Here is a 13,705-nt window from a genome sequence, read left to right as displayed (position 1 = left end):
AGAAATCCCAGGGCTGATCTACTCCAGAATGGACTGGTTGGATCTCCTTGCAGTCCAAGCGACTCTCAAGAGTCTTCTCCAATACCACAGTTCAAAAGCATCAATTCTTTGGCGCTCAGCTTTCTTCACAGTCCAACTCTCACATCCATACATAACCACTGGAAAAACCATAGCCAAGCAAAACTAAAAAATATATTATTTGGGGTACAGACAAGGGGATGATAAAACACAAAATTCGGGCTAGTGGCTAGCTACCTGTGGAGGACAGGCAGGGAGGTAGGATAGGGAAAGAGCTTGTTATGTTGGTCAAAGCTTGGTCAGTTTTTAGGTCAGGTTTATGCATAGAGTACTCATGGTTGTGGTTCACAACTATATTTTCACCCACTTGTCGACTTAAAAAAATGCACAATGTGAGAGTTGCAAAATAAGTTTTATTTGGGGCAAAATGAGGATGGCCGCCTGGGAGACAGCAGCTCAGATAGAAACTGTTCTAAAGAGATAGGGAGGAAAGTCAGCATATATGTGGTTTTGGTGAAGGGGGAATATGTGCATTCAAGCCCGTATTTTTTCCAGAAGGTTTCTGCTAGTCTTATGATGTTTTCTGCTAGTCACAAGGAACAGTGATCACCATGAAGGATTTTAGTGTTTTTCTAGATATGAGGAGATACAAGAATTGGGCTCATAAAATCGGCTCCTTAAAATATCTAACTATCTGAATTCCTGTCCTGGCAGTCACCCCCCACCCCAGCTCCTTTCAGGAGGTGCTGAGGGTCAGCAACTGAGCAGCACATGAGCTAATCCTTGTAGAAGTAGATGGGAAGTGCAGATTTATAGCTGACACACTCTTTTGTATGTCTAGTTTAAAAGGTTATACATATACAGATGCATATTGATGGAATAATAGTAAGAAGGTCCTTAATACTCTGTATATATTTATATGCATATGGCAGGAATAATTTAAGAATACAAATCAAACTGATAACTGGGAAATTTTGAGATGTGTGGAGAATTTCTCTGTCTATAAAAGTTTCATTTAAATTTGATTTCGGAAAATTTCTATTACATTCATTGTTCAGAGGGTTAGCTGATATATTTGATTTTTATAATTTTATAATAGGTGGCAAAAACAAAAAGAAATAAGGACATCATGAATCAACATCACATTAAGAAATAGATTTATCAAGCTCTGTTTTAAAGAATTCTTAAACATAAGAGCTACAACTCTTTTTCCCCCCTCTGAGAATACACCATATTTTATGTTCTTTATAAACTTGCAAGGTTGACATGAGTTAATTGCATAGTTGAAAATGGTATTTACCTGGGACCAATTTATCACTATTATTGTATCTCATGAAAGCCTAGGTTGCAATTAGCTTTCTGTTCATTACTATGTCACTTTAATGGTGAAGTATTTGTATAATGTATGTTCTATGGTACTCTTCTTCTCTGTGAAATTCAGATAGCATTTTACTTTAGTAACAAATCTTGAGACTTCTACATTAAGACAAAGGACAGTTCACTTGCACTTGTGCTCTGCCCCACAAATATTCTTGATGGGTGAAGTAAATACTCTTAGTGCAGTGCTTATCCTGAATGTTTAAGTCCGAATTGTGGAAAAAGAACCTGTGTATTCTTTTTGAGATTTCTATAACAGAGATCTACAGAAATGTTACCCAGTTCAGTTTAGTTCAGTCGCTCAGTTGTGTCCGACTCTTTGCGACCCCATGAATCGCAGCACGCCAGGCCTTCCTGTCCATCACCAACTCCCGGAGTTCACTCAGACTCACGTCCATCGAGTCAGTGATGCCATCCAGCCATCTCATCCTCTGTCGTCCCCTTCTCCTCCTGCCCCCAATCCCTCCCAGCATCAGAGTCTTTTCCAATGAGTCAACTCTTCGCCTGAGGTGGCCAAAGTACTGGAGTTTCAGCTTTAGCATCATTCCTTCCAAAGAAATCCCAGGGCTGATCTCCTTCAGAATGGACTGGTTGGATCTCCTTGCAGTCCAAGGGACTCTCAAGAGTCTTCTCCAACACCACAGTTCAAAAGCATCAATTCTTTGGCGCTCAGCCTTCTTCACAGTCCAACTCTCACATCCATACATGACCACAGGAAAAACCATAGCCTTGACTAGATGGACCTTTGTTGGCAAAGTAATGTCTCTGCTTTTGAATATGCTATCTAGGTTGGTCATAACTTTCCTTCCAAGGAGTAAGCGTTTTTAATTTCATGGCTACAGTCACCATCTGCAGTGATTTTGGAGTCCAGAAAAATAAAGTCTGACACTGTTTCCACTGTTTCCCCATCTATTTGCCATGAAGTGATGGGACCGGATGCCATGATCTTGGTTTTCTGAATGTTGAGCTTTAAGCCAACTTTTTCACTCTCCACTTTCACTTTCATCAAGAGGCTTTTTAGTTCCTCTTCACTTTCTGCCATAAGGGTGGTGTCATCTGCATATCTGAGGTTATTGATATATCTCCTGGCAATCTTGACAATATAGAGAAGTATAAAAATTAGACTTATCATCTCAGTGTCATTGAGCAATCAATGGATGTTAGGGTACTGAATTGGTGGTCAGAAGAACTGAGTTTGAGTTTCCAGTTTCATATTTGCTGAATTGTGACATTTATTTAGTATCTTTGTGCCTCACCTTCCTTGTATTTATAAACAGAGATAGTAGCTGTTCTATCTTCTTCATAGAATTGTTATGAGAATGGCAATAAGTTGATGCACATTAAAAACCTTTATAATCTCAAGTAATAAGCTAAAGTTTGTCACTAGAGAAAGATCTTATTTATTTTTCATATATATTAAAATTCACAGGGGAAGGGATAAATTGAGGGATTGGGGTAGATATATACACACCATGTGTGCTTAGTCGCTCAGTTGTATCCGACTCTTTGTGACCCTACGGACTGTAGCCCCCCAGGCTCCTCTGTCCATGGGGATTCTCCAGGCTAGAATACTGGAGGGTGATGCCATGCCTTCCTCCAGGGGATCTTCCCAACCACTATATATAAAATAGATAACTAAAAAAGACCCACTGTATAGCACAGGGAACTCTACTCAATACTCTGTAACAACCTATATGAGAGAAGAATCTTAAAAAGAGTGGATAGATGTATACATATAACTGATTCAATTTGTTGTACACCTGAAACTAACGCAACTTATCAGCTGCTGCTGCTGCTGCTGCTGCTAAGTCGCTTCAGTCGTGTCCGACTCTGTGTGACCCCATAGACCGCAGCCCACCAGGCTTCCCTGTCCCTGGGATTCTCGAGGCAAGAGCACTGGAGTGGGTTGCCATTTCCTTCTCCAACGCATGAAAGTGAAAAAATAAAGTGAAGTCGCTCAGTCGTGTCCGACTCCTAGTGACCCCGTGGACTGCAGCCCACCAGGCCCCTCCGTCCATGGGATTTTCCAGGCAAGAGTACTGGCGTGGGGTGCCATCGCCTTCTCCAACTTATCAGCTATATACCAATAAAAATTTTTAAAAGACATAAATTTCAAATATAATTTCATAAAGTTTCTCAGATCTGTCATAGAATAAACAATGGTTTTATAAAAATTAAAAAATTCACAGTAAATTAACAAAAAGCTTACTTAGGGCATTTAAAAAATCACCCTGTAAACTAGATTAATTTCTTAATAGAAATAAGAAAATGCCTTTAGGGTCCACTTGAAAAATCACTTTATTGATTTACACACAAATGAATGCACACAAGAACTACTTAGATGTAAATGTCATGAAAAACCTCCACAGAACCTGCAGGATATCTACATTTGTAATCAAGCCAAATCCTCCTTTTGCTATTTAACCTCCAGAGAGACCAGTACAGTCGTTTCTCTTCTTTGTTTAGGTATGCCTCCCATGAATGTCTGCTGCTGTCATCAATGTAGTAGTGTTATGGACAGGTTGGATGGACTCCTAGGTTTGGAATTTTTTTCCCTGGTACCTGGTTTGGCTTGTAGTTTTGAAGTCTTGATCAACTTACCTGCAAGTTGCCTTTGCCACAGAGAAATAGATTCACGTACAGAGAGACTGATAGTGCACACTAAATCCATTTGCTAATTTACAGCAAGAAATATTATAAACTTATTTGCATTATAACACTAATGTATTACCTTTGCTTTAGAGTTCCTGAAGGCTTTTGAATTCATTATCTCATTTTCGAATTTCACGATTTATGACTTTTGAACAGAATGATCTCATTCATTTCTAAACTGCTTATTTTCTCTATTTATCATGTGGAAAATACCATAAAGTGCAAATTAGAACAGGAGACCAAATCTGAGCTGTCAAAAATAGAACAATGTTAACAATTCTTCTCGTTTCCTTCCTTTTCTATGCATATGTATATAATTGAGATCATGTTGTATATGTCATTGAAATGTCAAAGTTTCCTTTTTTTTTCGGGTTAAGATGGCAATCTATGCCATTTGTAAAATCGTTGGAAAAGTTGTAGAAAGCAGACACAAGTTCAAATCAGAAAACGAAAACCACATACAATTTATTACTGTAGTTAATCATCGTTAACATTTTGGTGTATTTTCCTCCTGTGTTTTACTCCTTTTATTTTTTTAAAACGCAGTCAGGATCACTCTAAGTCAGGAGTGCTTTCGGAGACAGCCTCTGGCTGGGTTGGGAATAAGACAGCTTCTATTCTCCAGCGGACTGGAAGCTGCAGATCAGCACTCGTCTTCCTGGACAGGGGTAGCAACACAATATTTTCTTTTCAGGCTCCCTTGTTTCCGTATTCTAGCTGACTCTGTGTCTTTTTGTGGAAGGGTTGCGACCCCGGAAAGGCCTTCATGGCTAAGTCCCCACTCCAGGGGCTGCGGCTCGCAGAGGGGCCAGCCCATCCTTAACCCTCCCGAGGTTATTATCAGAACGTACTCCCACGTGGCCCTGAATCCTCATATCTTGCTGTTTTCGATCTTTTCTCGTCGAGAGAAGCCTTTTAGGTCGGACGATCTCTCTCAGACTCTCGGGAGATCCTGGTAGGCCTCTGTCACAGAAAACCAAGGGTCCGAGCCTCTCTGCCTTGCTTTGCGAGCAAGAAGTGCGTCCCTTCTCGCTTGCCTTATGTCTGGCAATGCGGAGACCGCACTACCATTCCTCCAGCCAGAGGGGGGGACGCTCAAGTGCTACCCTCTGCTTTCCAGCCGGTAGCCGTGGCTCCCAGAAAACCACCGATCAGACCACCAGGGTCAGTTTTATGTTGTCCTGAGAGCTCGCACAGGAGGCACACAAGACCATCCACTCGAGCTCCGTTGCAGACGCACCCCTTCCCTCCCCTTCGGTTCGTCCGGACCTCCCGCAGCTGCAAGCGCGCCAGGCTGAGCGGCCTCGGCCTTTGACAGCTCGGCGCGAGCACCTCCAGGCCTCAAGTCCCGGCTCAGGGGGCGGAGCGAGGCGGGGCGGGGCGAGCGCGCGCGGGGCGGGGCGAGCGCGAGCGGCGGCGCGAGGAGGGAGCGCGCGAGCCGAGCCGAGCGCAGCTGGGAGGTGCTGGGGAGAGGCAGGCAGAGCCCGGCCGGCCGCCTGCGGCTCCGCGCAGTTCTTGCTGCGTCCCCGGCTCCAGGTATCCCCGCCTCTGCCCAGGCTTCCGCTAAAGTTTTATTCTCTGAGGCCCCTCCGGCTTGTCTGAAGGACTCGGAGCGATTGGCCCGCTGTGCGCTCCCCTGCGGCGGCGACCAAGGGGACGTGCATCCCTCGCCTGCGGGGCTCTCGTGCCTCGCGCTTCCTCACCTGCAGATCGCTCCCGGGAGGGGCGAGGGGCCCCAGCCGAGGGGCCGCGCGGGCGCCGGCGCCCAGAAACTCTCCAGCCCACCGCCGCAGACCCGCCCGGTTCAACTTAAACTTGATTTCTCTCGTCCAGCCCCGGCACCCGCGGCTGCTCTGCCACCGCTGGCGTCTCGGCCGCCGCAGCCGCCGCCTCACAAAGGGGCGTAGGGAGGGGTAGCTGGCGGCGGGCACCGGCGCCGGTACGCAGGGCGCTAGCCTCCGGGCCGCCGAGGCCGGGAGACAAAAGGGAAACTGCCTCTGTTCTTCGGACCGGCTCGGAGCTGCCGGATCGTTTGCCTCCCGCCCGGCTCCGTGAGCCTCCTCCCCCCGCCTACCCTCGGCTGCTGCTCCGCCTCCCTCCCCGCGGGCTGTCCCCGCAGTGCTCCGGGACCCAGCCAGCCTTCGGGGCGCGCGTCGCTGCTGGTGGTTAGGGCTCTAGCGATAATAAATGATAGAGGATACAATGACTTTGCTATCTCTCCTGGGTCGCATCATGCGCTACTTCTTGCTGAGACCCGAGACGCTGTTCCTGCTGTGCATCAGCCTGGCGCTGTGGAGTTACTTCTTCCACACGGACGAGGTGAAGACTATCGTCAAATCCAGCCGGGACGCCGTGAAGATGGTGAAGGGCAAGGTGGCCGAGATCATGCAGAACGATCGACTAGGGGGGCTCGACGTGCTGGAGGCTGAATTCTCCAAGACCTGGGAGTTCAAGAGCCACAATGTGGCGGTGTATTCCATCCAGGGTCGGAGAGACCACATGGAGGACCGTTTCGAAGTTCTTACGGACTTAGCCAACAAGACGCACCCCTCTATCTTCGGGATCTTCGACGGGCACGGGGGCGAGGTAGGAATTCTCTGAGACTTTGAGTGTGTGTGTGTGTGTGTGTGTGTGTGTGTGAACTACAGGACGTTGTGTGCGCAGCCGGTAGGACTGGGTGCGAGGGGCGTGGTGATGACCTACCTGGTGGTGGCTTGGACCGAGCCACTGGTTCCAAATATGACCAAGTTGTCAAAAACACTTCCGGATCCAGACCTTTTGTACAGAGGGTCCTATGCGAGGGAGGGAGGGTCATCTATAACCTATTTCGTGCCTCATAATTTATGAAGTTTTTCAAGGCCAGAACGCAGCAAATGACTGTGCTAGTTTTCCTGGGAGAGTTAATGGTTTCTACTGTCTAACTTTGGTCCAGGGCCTCAGCGCCCCTGTTATGGGTTGGAACCCGAACTAGGCACAAAGAAGGAATAAAGTATCTTTGATTCTTGTTAGGAAAAAGATAACATCTGCAGATACGAGTCAGTGAGTGCTTAGTGAGGATGGAGGAAGCTGTGATTCCTTTCCATGTCCTTCTCCCAGAGGAGTAACCCGAAGGGGCAGCGCTGGGCTCCTTCCCAATTCCATTAACTTTGCATGTGCAATCCGGCCACTTGACAGCGGCGCTTAGCTGGCGGGCCGCTTTTAGCTGGATCGAGGCGCGGGACCGAGGTCCCTCTGGCTTTAGAAGAGGTGGCAAAGCCCGCAGAGGTAGCGATGCCCAGATTTCATCTCTGCGAAATTCCCCTAGCCGGCGTGGGACGGAGACGTCTCCTTGCTTCTAAATTCTTTTATTCGGGCGTTCATGCGGGAGCGAGAGATGACGTTAGAGGTTCAGGTCCTTTTCCAGCATTTCTGCGGCATCCTGATTGCTTGCCGGGGCTCAGATTTCCTGGAGGTCGGAGCGAGAATTGGCATTGGTCCTTGGGCATCGGCCCAGGCGAAGTGAGTGGTAAACGTGGTTCAGCCACCCCATCTCTAAATCTGGCAGTTTGGAATGGTGTTTCATTGCTGCACACTCTCTTTTTTAAGCGTACTTTCTTACTCATATCCCCGCCCCTCCCCCCACCTTTGCCACCCCTTCTTCATCACTCCCCTCCACCCCATACTCCCATCCAACCCTCCCCTCATTTTATGGTCTCTGGGTGGGCTGTAGCGGGAATTCTCTTTCAAGCTTGTTCTTTGTTTTTGGTGAACACTGAGAGAGCTCTCAATTGGTTGTCTCTTTTGGTACCAAGTCACTTCAGCCACCACTCTGCTAATCTTTACAACATACTGCATCTAACTGCCTGGTAGAACCAACTTTGCCAGGAATGACAACTTACTAATAGTTGGAAAGTTTATTTGGTAGAACTGAAATAAATTTTTGCGATTTTTCATCCACCCTAGCCTTTCTGTGTTCTGTGTTTCAAAACGAAGTTTTCTGACGGATTGTAATTTTGTAGCCTCTTATATAGCTTGGGGTTCTTTTCCTTTGAGTGGGTGAAAGGTGTGGAGTTAACTAAGGGCCAAGATGTGAAGTTAATTGAGGGAAGGGCCACTGTGTACTTGGGTAAAAACATATCTGAAGGAGGAGGTTGCCAATATCATGACTGATTTGTTTCCTGGTTTGAGTGAGAATGTCTATATTTTCATTTTATGTCTTTAAAAAAAATGTTTTACATTTATTTGTTTTAATTGAAGAATAATCGATTTACAGTATTGTGTTGGTTTCTGCCAAACGTCAACATGAATCCGCCATAGGTATACATATGTCCCCTCCTTCTTGAGCCTCCCTCCCACCTACCTCCCCATCCCACCCCTCTAGGTAGTTACAGAGCCCTGGTTGGAGTTCCCTGAGTCATACAGCAAATTCCCATTGGCTATCTATTTTACATATGGTAATGTAGGTTTCCACTGTTCCTCGATTCTTATAAATCATTTAATAAAGATTATGTTTATTACATACTTTTACATGAAAATTGTTGGCAGGTCTGATTCTTGTCTTAGAAAGTACAGTTTTTATTAATTTAAAGGTCTGGATGTAGTATTAATGTTGTGAAACTCTGGGCTGTGCTTGTCTGGGTGTGCTGGATTGTTATGTTTGAACATGTAAGTAAATGGGGTGTTTTAAACTTTTCTTCCAAGTCGATATTCTAAAACTTATGTGTTGAAGACTCCAACAGATTTCAGGTTGAAAAATTCAGTATTATCTTCTGGTAGATGTATCAGTCAGAAAAGGGCCATAATAAATGCTTCTATTTAATTGGAAGTATTTTACCTGTATAAGGCTTTTCATTAAATTTTTAAATAATAAAGGAGATCATCGTTAGCCAGACTATGAAATGAGTTTCATTGTGCCTTACATTAAAAAGTTTGCTGTTTGCAAAATAATAAGTATTATCAGTACACTGAAAAGTAGAATAATTGTTCTCTGTATGACATTGTACAGACTGTAGCCAGTTCATTCATTTTGGCTTTGTTTTAGGACAAAATAAACTTATAAAAAGGAGCTATTTAATTGCTATTGGGAATGTGATGGCAAATAATATTAGGTAGCTTCTCTTTTGCTTTTTCTTTCATTCAAAGAAAATCCCACCATCTAAATCTTGTCTTTTGTGTGGTTTAACTCCTTTAATATTCACCAGAGGAGGGTGCCACTGTTTGATTTTGGTACAGATGATGGTTATCACCTATCAGAAAAGAGGAAGCTTTTTCTGAACTCTGTGTATATAACTATGTGTTGTCGGTAGTGTAGTATGGAAGATAAATGAGGAATTTAATTTATTTATAATAATTCAGACTAATAAGATAGGCTGCTAAAAATCAGGACCCGTCTTCAATGGTAGTGCTTTTAGATATGGAAAGAACCTCAGCCACCTTGTATATCTGTTTCATTCTGTTTTTTAGATGATATGTTTACCGATGGCAGGAGAAGCTGTGACTTTCCTAAGACTGCATGGCTTATTCAAGGCCTTCAGTTTGATAATCTTTATATTAAACCAGTGGACAAATTTATTTGCATATTTACCTAGGTAAATAGATATCACATTAGGGATACACTGATGAATGAGATACAATTCCTTTCCTCAAAGAGTTTCAATTTGGTAAGAGAGATAGACTTGTATACCAGAAATTATAGTTATGGTGTGCTTGCGGTTATCCGGGAGTTGGTGATGTACAGGGAGGCCTGGCGTGCTGCGATTCATGGGGTCGCAGAGTCGGACAGACTGAGCGACTGAACTGAACTGAACTGTGGTTATAGTTAGGGTCTTATTGGAACATTGTCATTTTAATCAAATTGGGAGGTCAGAGGCCCTGGGAAAGACACCCTGAAGCTGTATTTACTGCAAGGTTAAATGTATAGGTTTTCAGTCTGCGCTCTGCTTTAAACTGTCTGTGACCTCGGGCAAGTTTGCTTAAGCAACTTTATCTGGGAGTTTTTAGTCTGAAAACTATGGATAATAATGCATGTGAGGTTCACCTTCATCAGTTATTAATAGCCTATCTAGAAAAATACTTGATGGGTAGAAGGATGTGGACAAAGAAGGCTTAGAGACCAAGAAGTCCGCAGTATTGGGGCAACAGTATTCAACAGAAGAAAAGAGACTCTACCCATGAAAGCCACAACTTTGATCACTAGAAAGTAGTATATTGGAAATAGATAATTCATTAGGTATCTACCAAACTCTCTAGCACTGCTTGTTCGAACTTTTGGTGAACCAATTATTTATTTAGAATTTCAGGTATCCTAGCATTAGGGACGGAGAAGGCAATGGCACCCCACTCCAGTACTCTTGCCTGGAAAATCCCATGGACAGAGGAGCCTGGTAGGCTGCAATCCATGGGGTCGCGAAGAGTCAGACGTGACTGAGCGACTTCACTTTCAATTTTCACTTTCATGCATTGGAGAAGGAAATGGCAACCCACTCCAGTGTTCTTGCCTGGAGAATCCCAGGGACGGGGAGCCTGGTGGGCTGCCGTCTATGGGGTCGCACAGAGTCGGACACGACTGAAGCGACTTAGCAGCAGCAGCAGCATTGGGGAAGTAGCATCCAGACTTCAGGTGAAAATTTTCTGATGAGTAAAAAGGAATATTCTTTATGATTAATTGGTAAATTGGTATTCTGATTTGTACTTTAGCCTCTTATGAGTCAAGTTAACATGAGTTAGTTCTCTTGAGTCTATTCACTATTTATTTTTGACAAAGCTATGTCTCTGGACCTGTTATACTGAGGACCAGACCCAGAATGGCTGTGGCTTCTAGATGGATGCTATCGTAATGAGCCATTTTTTTTTTTTTTTAGAGTTGCTATGGGCCGGCTTCCTCACTTGATGCCCTTGGGCCCTTGAGACATTCTGACCACCATACTATGGGTAGATGGTTGACTCTGTGTGTGTGTCTGAAGTCAAGGCAATGACTGTTTTGCTGTATAATGCAAATTAAAGCAACAAAAAGGAAAAAAAAAAGTGTAGATTGTATCAACGAATGTGGAAAGGTTAAGATTATAAAATACTGTTTATCTAGGAAAATTGTTTTTGGCACTTATCTGTAATTTTTATTCACAGGCAAAAGGTGTTTTTTGTTTTTAAACTTTTTATATTAACTAGAAGAAATACCACTGATCCTTTGAGGCACTTTTTTCAATGTTCACGGCTGAAACTATGTAGAGAAATAATTGTTATGTACTCTGTATGCTTATGGGCATTACTGTATTCAAAGTCATGTATCATTGTATCATACAACTAACACACAATTTGGCCAGTGGTTTAAGCTTAGAGTTCTACACATAACTTCAGAGAGAAGCTATACTTCAGATGCTTGTCAGAAGCTATAGTCTTGAGGCTTAGCACTTAGAAGCTCAGAAGAAAAACTGCTTACGAAGGGTTGCCTGAAGGATATATACAGTCTGGTTCTTTAGATCAGTGGTTCTTAACTTTTCTTAAGTCATGCTTCTCTTTGAAGATGTTATGAAACTATAGACATATCCCCCAGAAAAATGGAAATGAGCATCAAGTTTTGTTTATAATTTCAAAGAGAGTTGGATGCCTGAAACCTCTGGATTTTAGATTTAGTCTAGATAGAATAAAATCTGTTTCTGATAGATCTAGACCTGCAGGGAGCAGTGTACCTCAGTTGCCCTGATCACCTTCTTCTCTGTCATTTTGTATTTACTGATGCGTGTGCTGGCATTTGCCTGTGAGGATTAGTATGAAGGATGGTCTTCCAAAATGTTTTGACAGACCAACTGCAGGATGTCATTGAGGACTTTGTTACCTTAGATAGTATTCTCTTGATAAGGACCAAGGGAGGGAGAGTTCACTGAGTGCCCTTTGTTTTTATCAAAAGGATGCTGAATCATGATTGGCTTATCTTGTATTTGTTGGTTGCCAGAAGTGTTAGAGCCAAACCCCTGACCTACCTCTAGCAAGAGTGGAGAATTTTATTAATTTGGCACATCAACTGAGGCTTACTCCCAGGAAACTTTGTATTTCCTACGTTTACTTTTCTTTTGTCCCATTTTTCTCTTTCTCCTTTTAGATATGCCAGTTTATCTTGTGGTATATGTGTTTATGTGTTTCATTAGATATTTCTGAAATAAGACATAGTAGTTCCAAATAAATAAATTATAAGTGGCACAGTGAATGATCTGCTTTTCAGACATTACTGCTGCTGTTAGTAAATTTTGGACTCCCACATTATTGACATACTAGAAGCCTGTAGATTTAGTGTGGACAAATGCCTTATGGTTTAAGAGAAAAGTCAGATTGTTTTGGCTTTCAATGGCACATTAACCTTTCTGCCCCCAAAGAGGGAGGCACTTTCCCTTTAATAATCCACCCCTGTCCTGTGCTCAGTGGCTGTTTGTAGGTGAAGGTAGGATCCTGAGTGCTGACTTTGTTGCATCTTCTGAACAGATTGTTTAGGAATTCAGTTTAATTAAACATGGGTTTTCTGTATAGTTTGCGGCTTGTGGCAAACAAGAGTTATGTTCTCTGTGATGCCCATAGACATCAGTACATTCTCTGCCCTCAGGGAGCATTCCATCTACTTGAAGAGATAAGTTTTTTAAAGAAATAGCAGAACTGCAAGATGCAGTTGGACTACCTGCAAGAGAGTGTTGGCCTGACGAAGGGAGCTTGGGGAGTCCTGGAAAATTTTGTAAAGGAACTGACATTTGACTGTATCTTCCTATTTTAGTAGACAGAGATTGGGTGGAGGGAGAATGAAAAGATAACATTACAGGTGAAAGAAAAAGTGTGAAAGTGGCATAGATGTAAAATGCAGGGACAGGAGAAGAAAGGCAGGCGGCTCTGTTTGTTTAGAGCAGGCTTTCCCCATCTGCTGCGATCTAGAGGCCCACACATTTTCTTCTTTATTTAAATACCTTCTATTTTATGATATACTTTATATTGCTTTTTAGATCATCTGTTTTTCAAAGTTAAGTATATTTGTTTAAAAAAGAAACTTCATTTCAGCGCTATGAGTGGAAAACCCAGAAAATGAAATTCTTGGCCTCCAACCTGCTAATAAGCTGTCTTCATCTTGATGGAGTAGAGTGATTCTAAAACAAGTTCTTCTCTTAGTCTCTGGTTACCTCTGGAGTCCTTCTGTCCCCCTCCCTTCGCTTGTTATGAGCAGAAAGGTGGCTTTTAAAGTTTAGTTGTTGGCCACAATTTGAAGTGAGGCAGGCCGCTTGTTCCCTTTTCAGGTGGAAGGTGCCTCTGGTGAGGCCACTCTGTGAGGAGCCTTGATTGGGAACAGCTTTCTGACTCATGCGACAGATAAGATTTCATGTGTAACATCCCTCCATGGGGAACCCAGAATTATAGGCAGTTTACAGTGTTCTAGTGGAAATTCCATCCCTGTTTCTGTTGCAGTTAAATGAGGACATATTATAGGAATAAGCCTGAATCCTTTCTAGCTTAGTTTAAAAAGTAAATAATTCATCAGTTTTGGTACTTGAGCCATTATTGGTCACAAATTGTGATTATTTACAATGACAAGATACACAATGACAGCTGTACTGGGGCTCGCGGTTGAGGAGTCTTAGCCTGGACTTTGTGGTTTAAACAGGTGAGGAGCTGGAGATGCTGCTGGAACTGTTGTCAGCCCTGACACTGA

General features: G+C 43.5%; 1 protein-coding gene across 2 annotated transcripts in view; it reads left to right on the top strand.

Annotated features, from left to right (window-relative positions):
• The first annotated feature begins 5,455 nt into the window (after positions 1-5,455).
• The window catches only part of PPM1L (protein phosphatase, Mg2+/Mn2+ dependent 1L), a 327,343-nt gene continuing 319,093 nt past the window's right edge, over positions 5,456-13,705 (top strand). Inside the window, exon 1 of one of the 2 annotated variants that reach the window (XM_061417113.1) lies at positions 5,456-6,633. In XM_061417113.1, the coding sequence (XP_061273097.1) occupies positions 6,235-6,633 (399 nt within the window). In that variant the 5' untranslated portion in view covers positions 5,456-6,234. Of the gene's footprint in view, positions 6,634-6,678; positions 7,546-13,705 lie in introns of those variants that run through there. The other variant, XM_061417121.1, reaches the window with a different exon arrangement.

This window comes from Bos javanicus, chromosome 1 (genome assembly GCF_032452875.1).
Source record: "Bos javanicus breed banteng chromosome 1, ARS-OSU_banteng_1.0, whole genome shotgun sequence".
Classification (NCBI taxonomy): Eukaryota; Metazoa; Chordata; class Mammalia; order Artiodactyla; family Bovidae; genus Bos; species Bos javanicus.
The sequence above is the reverse complement of the archived record's forward strand: the minus strand, read 5'-3'. Positions and strand labels throughout refer to the sequence as shown.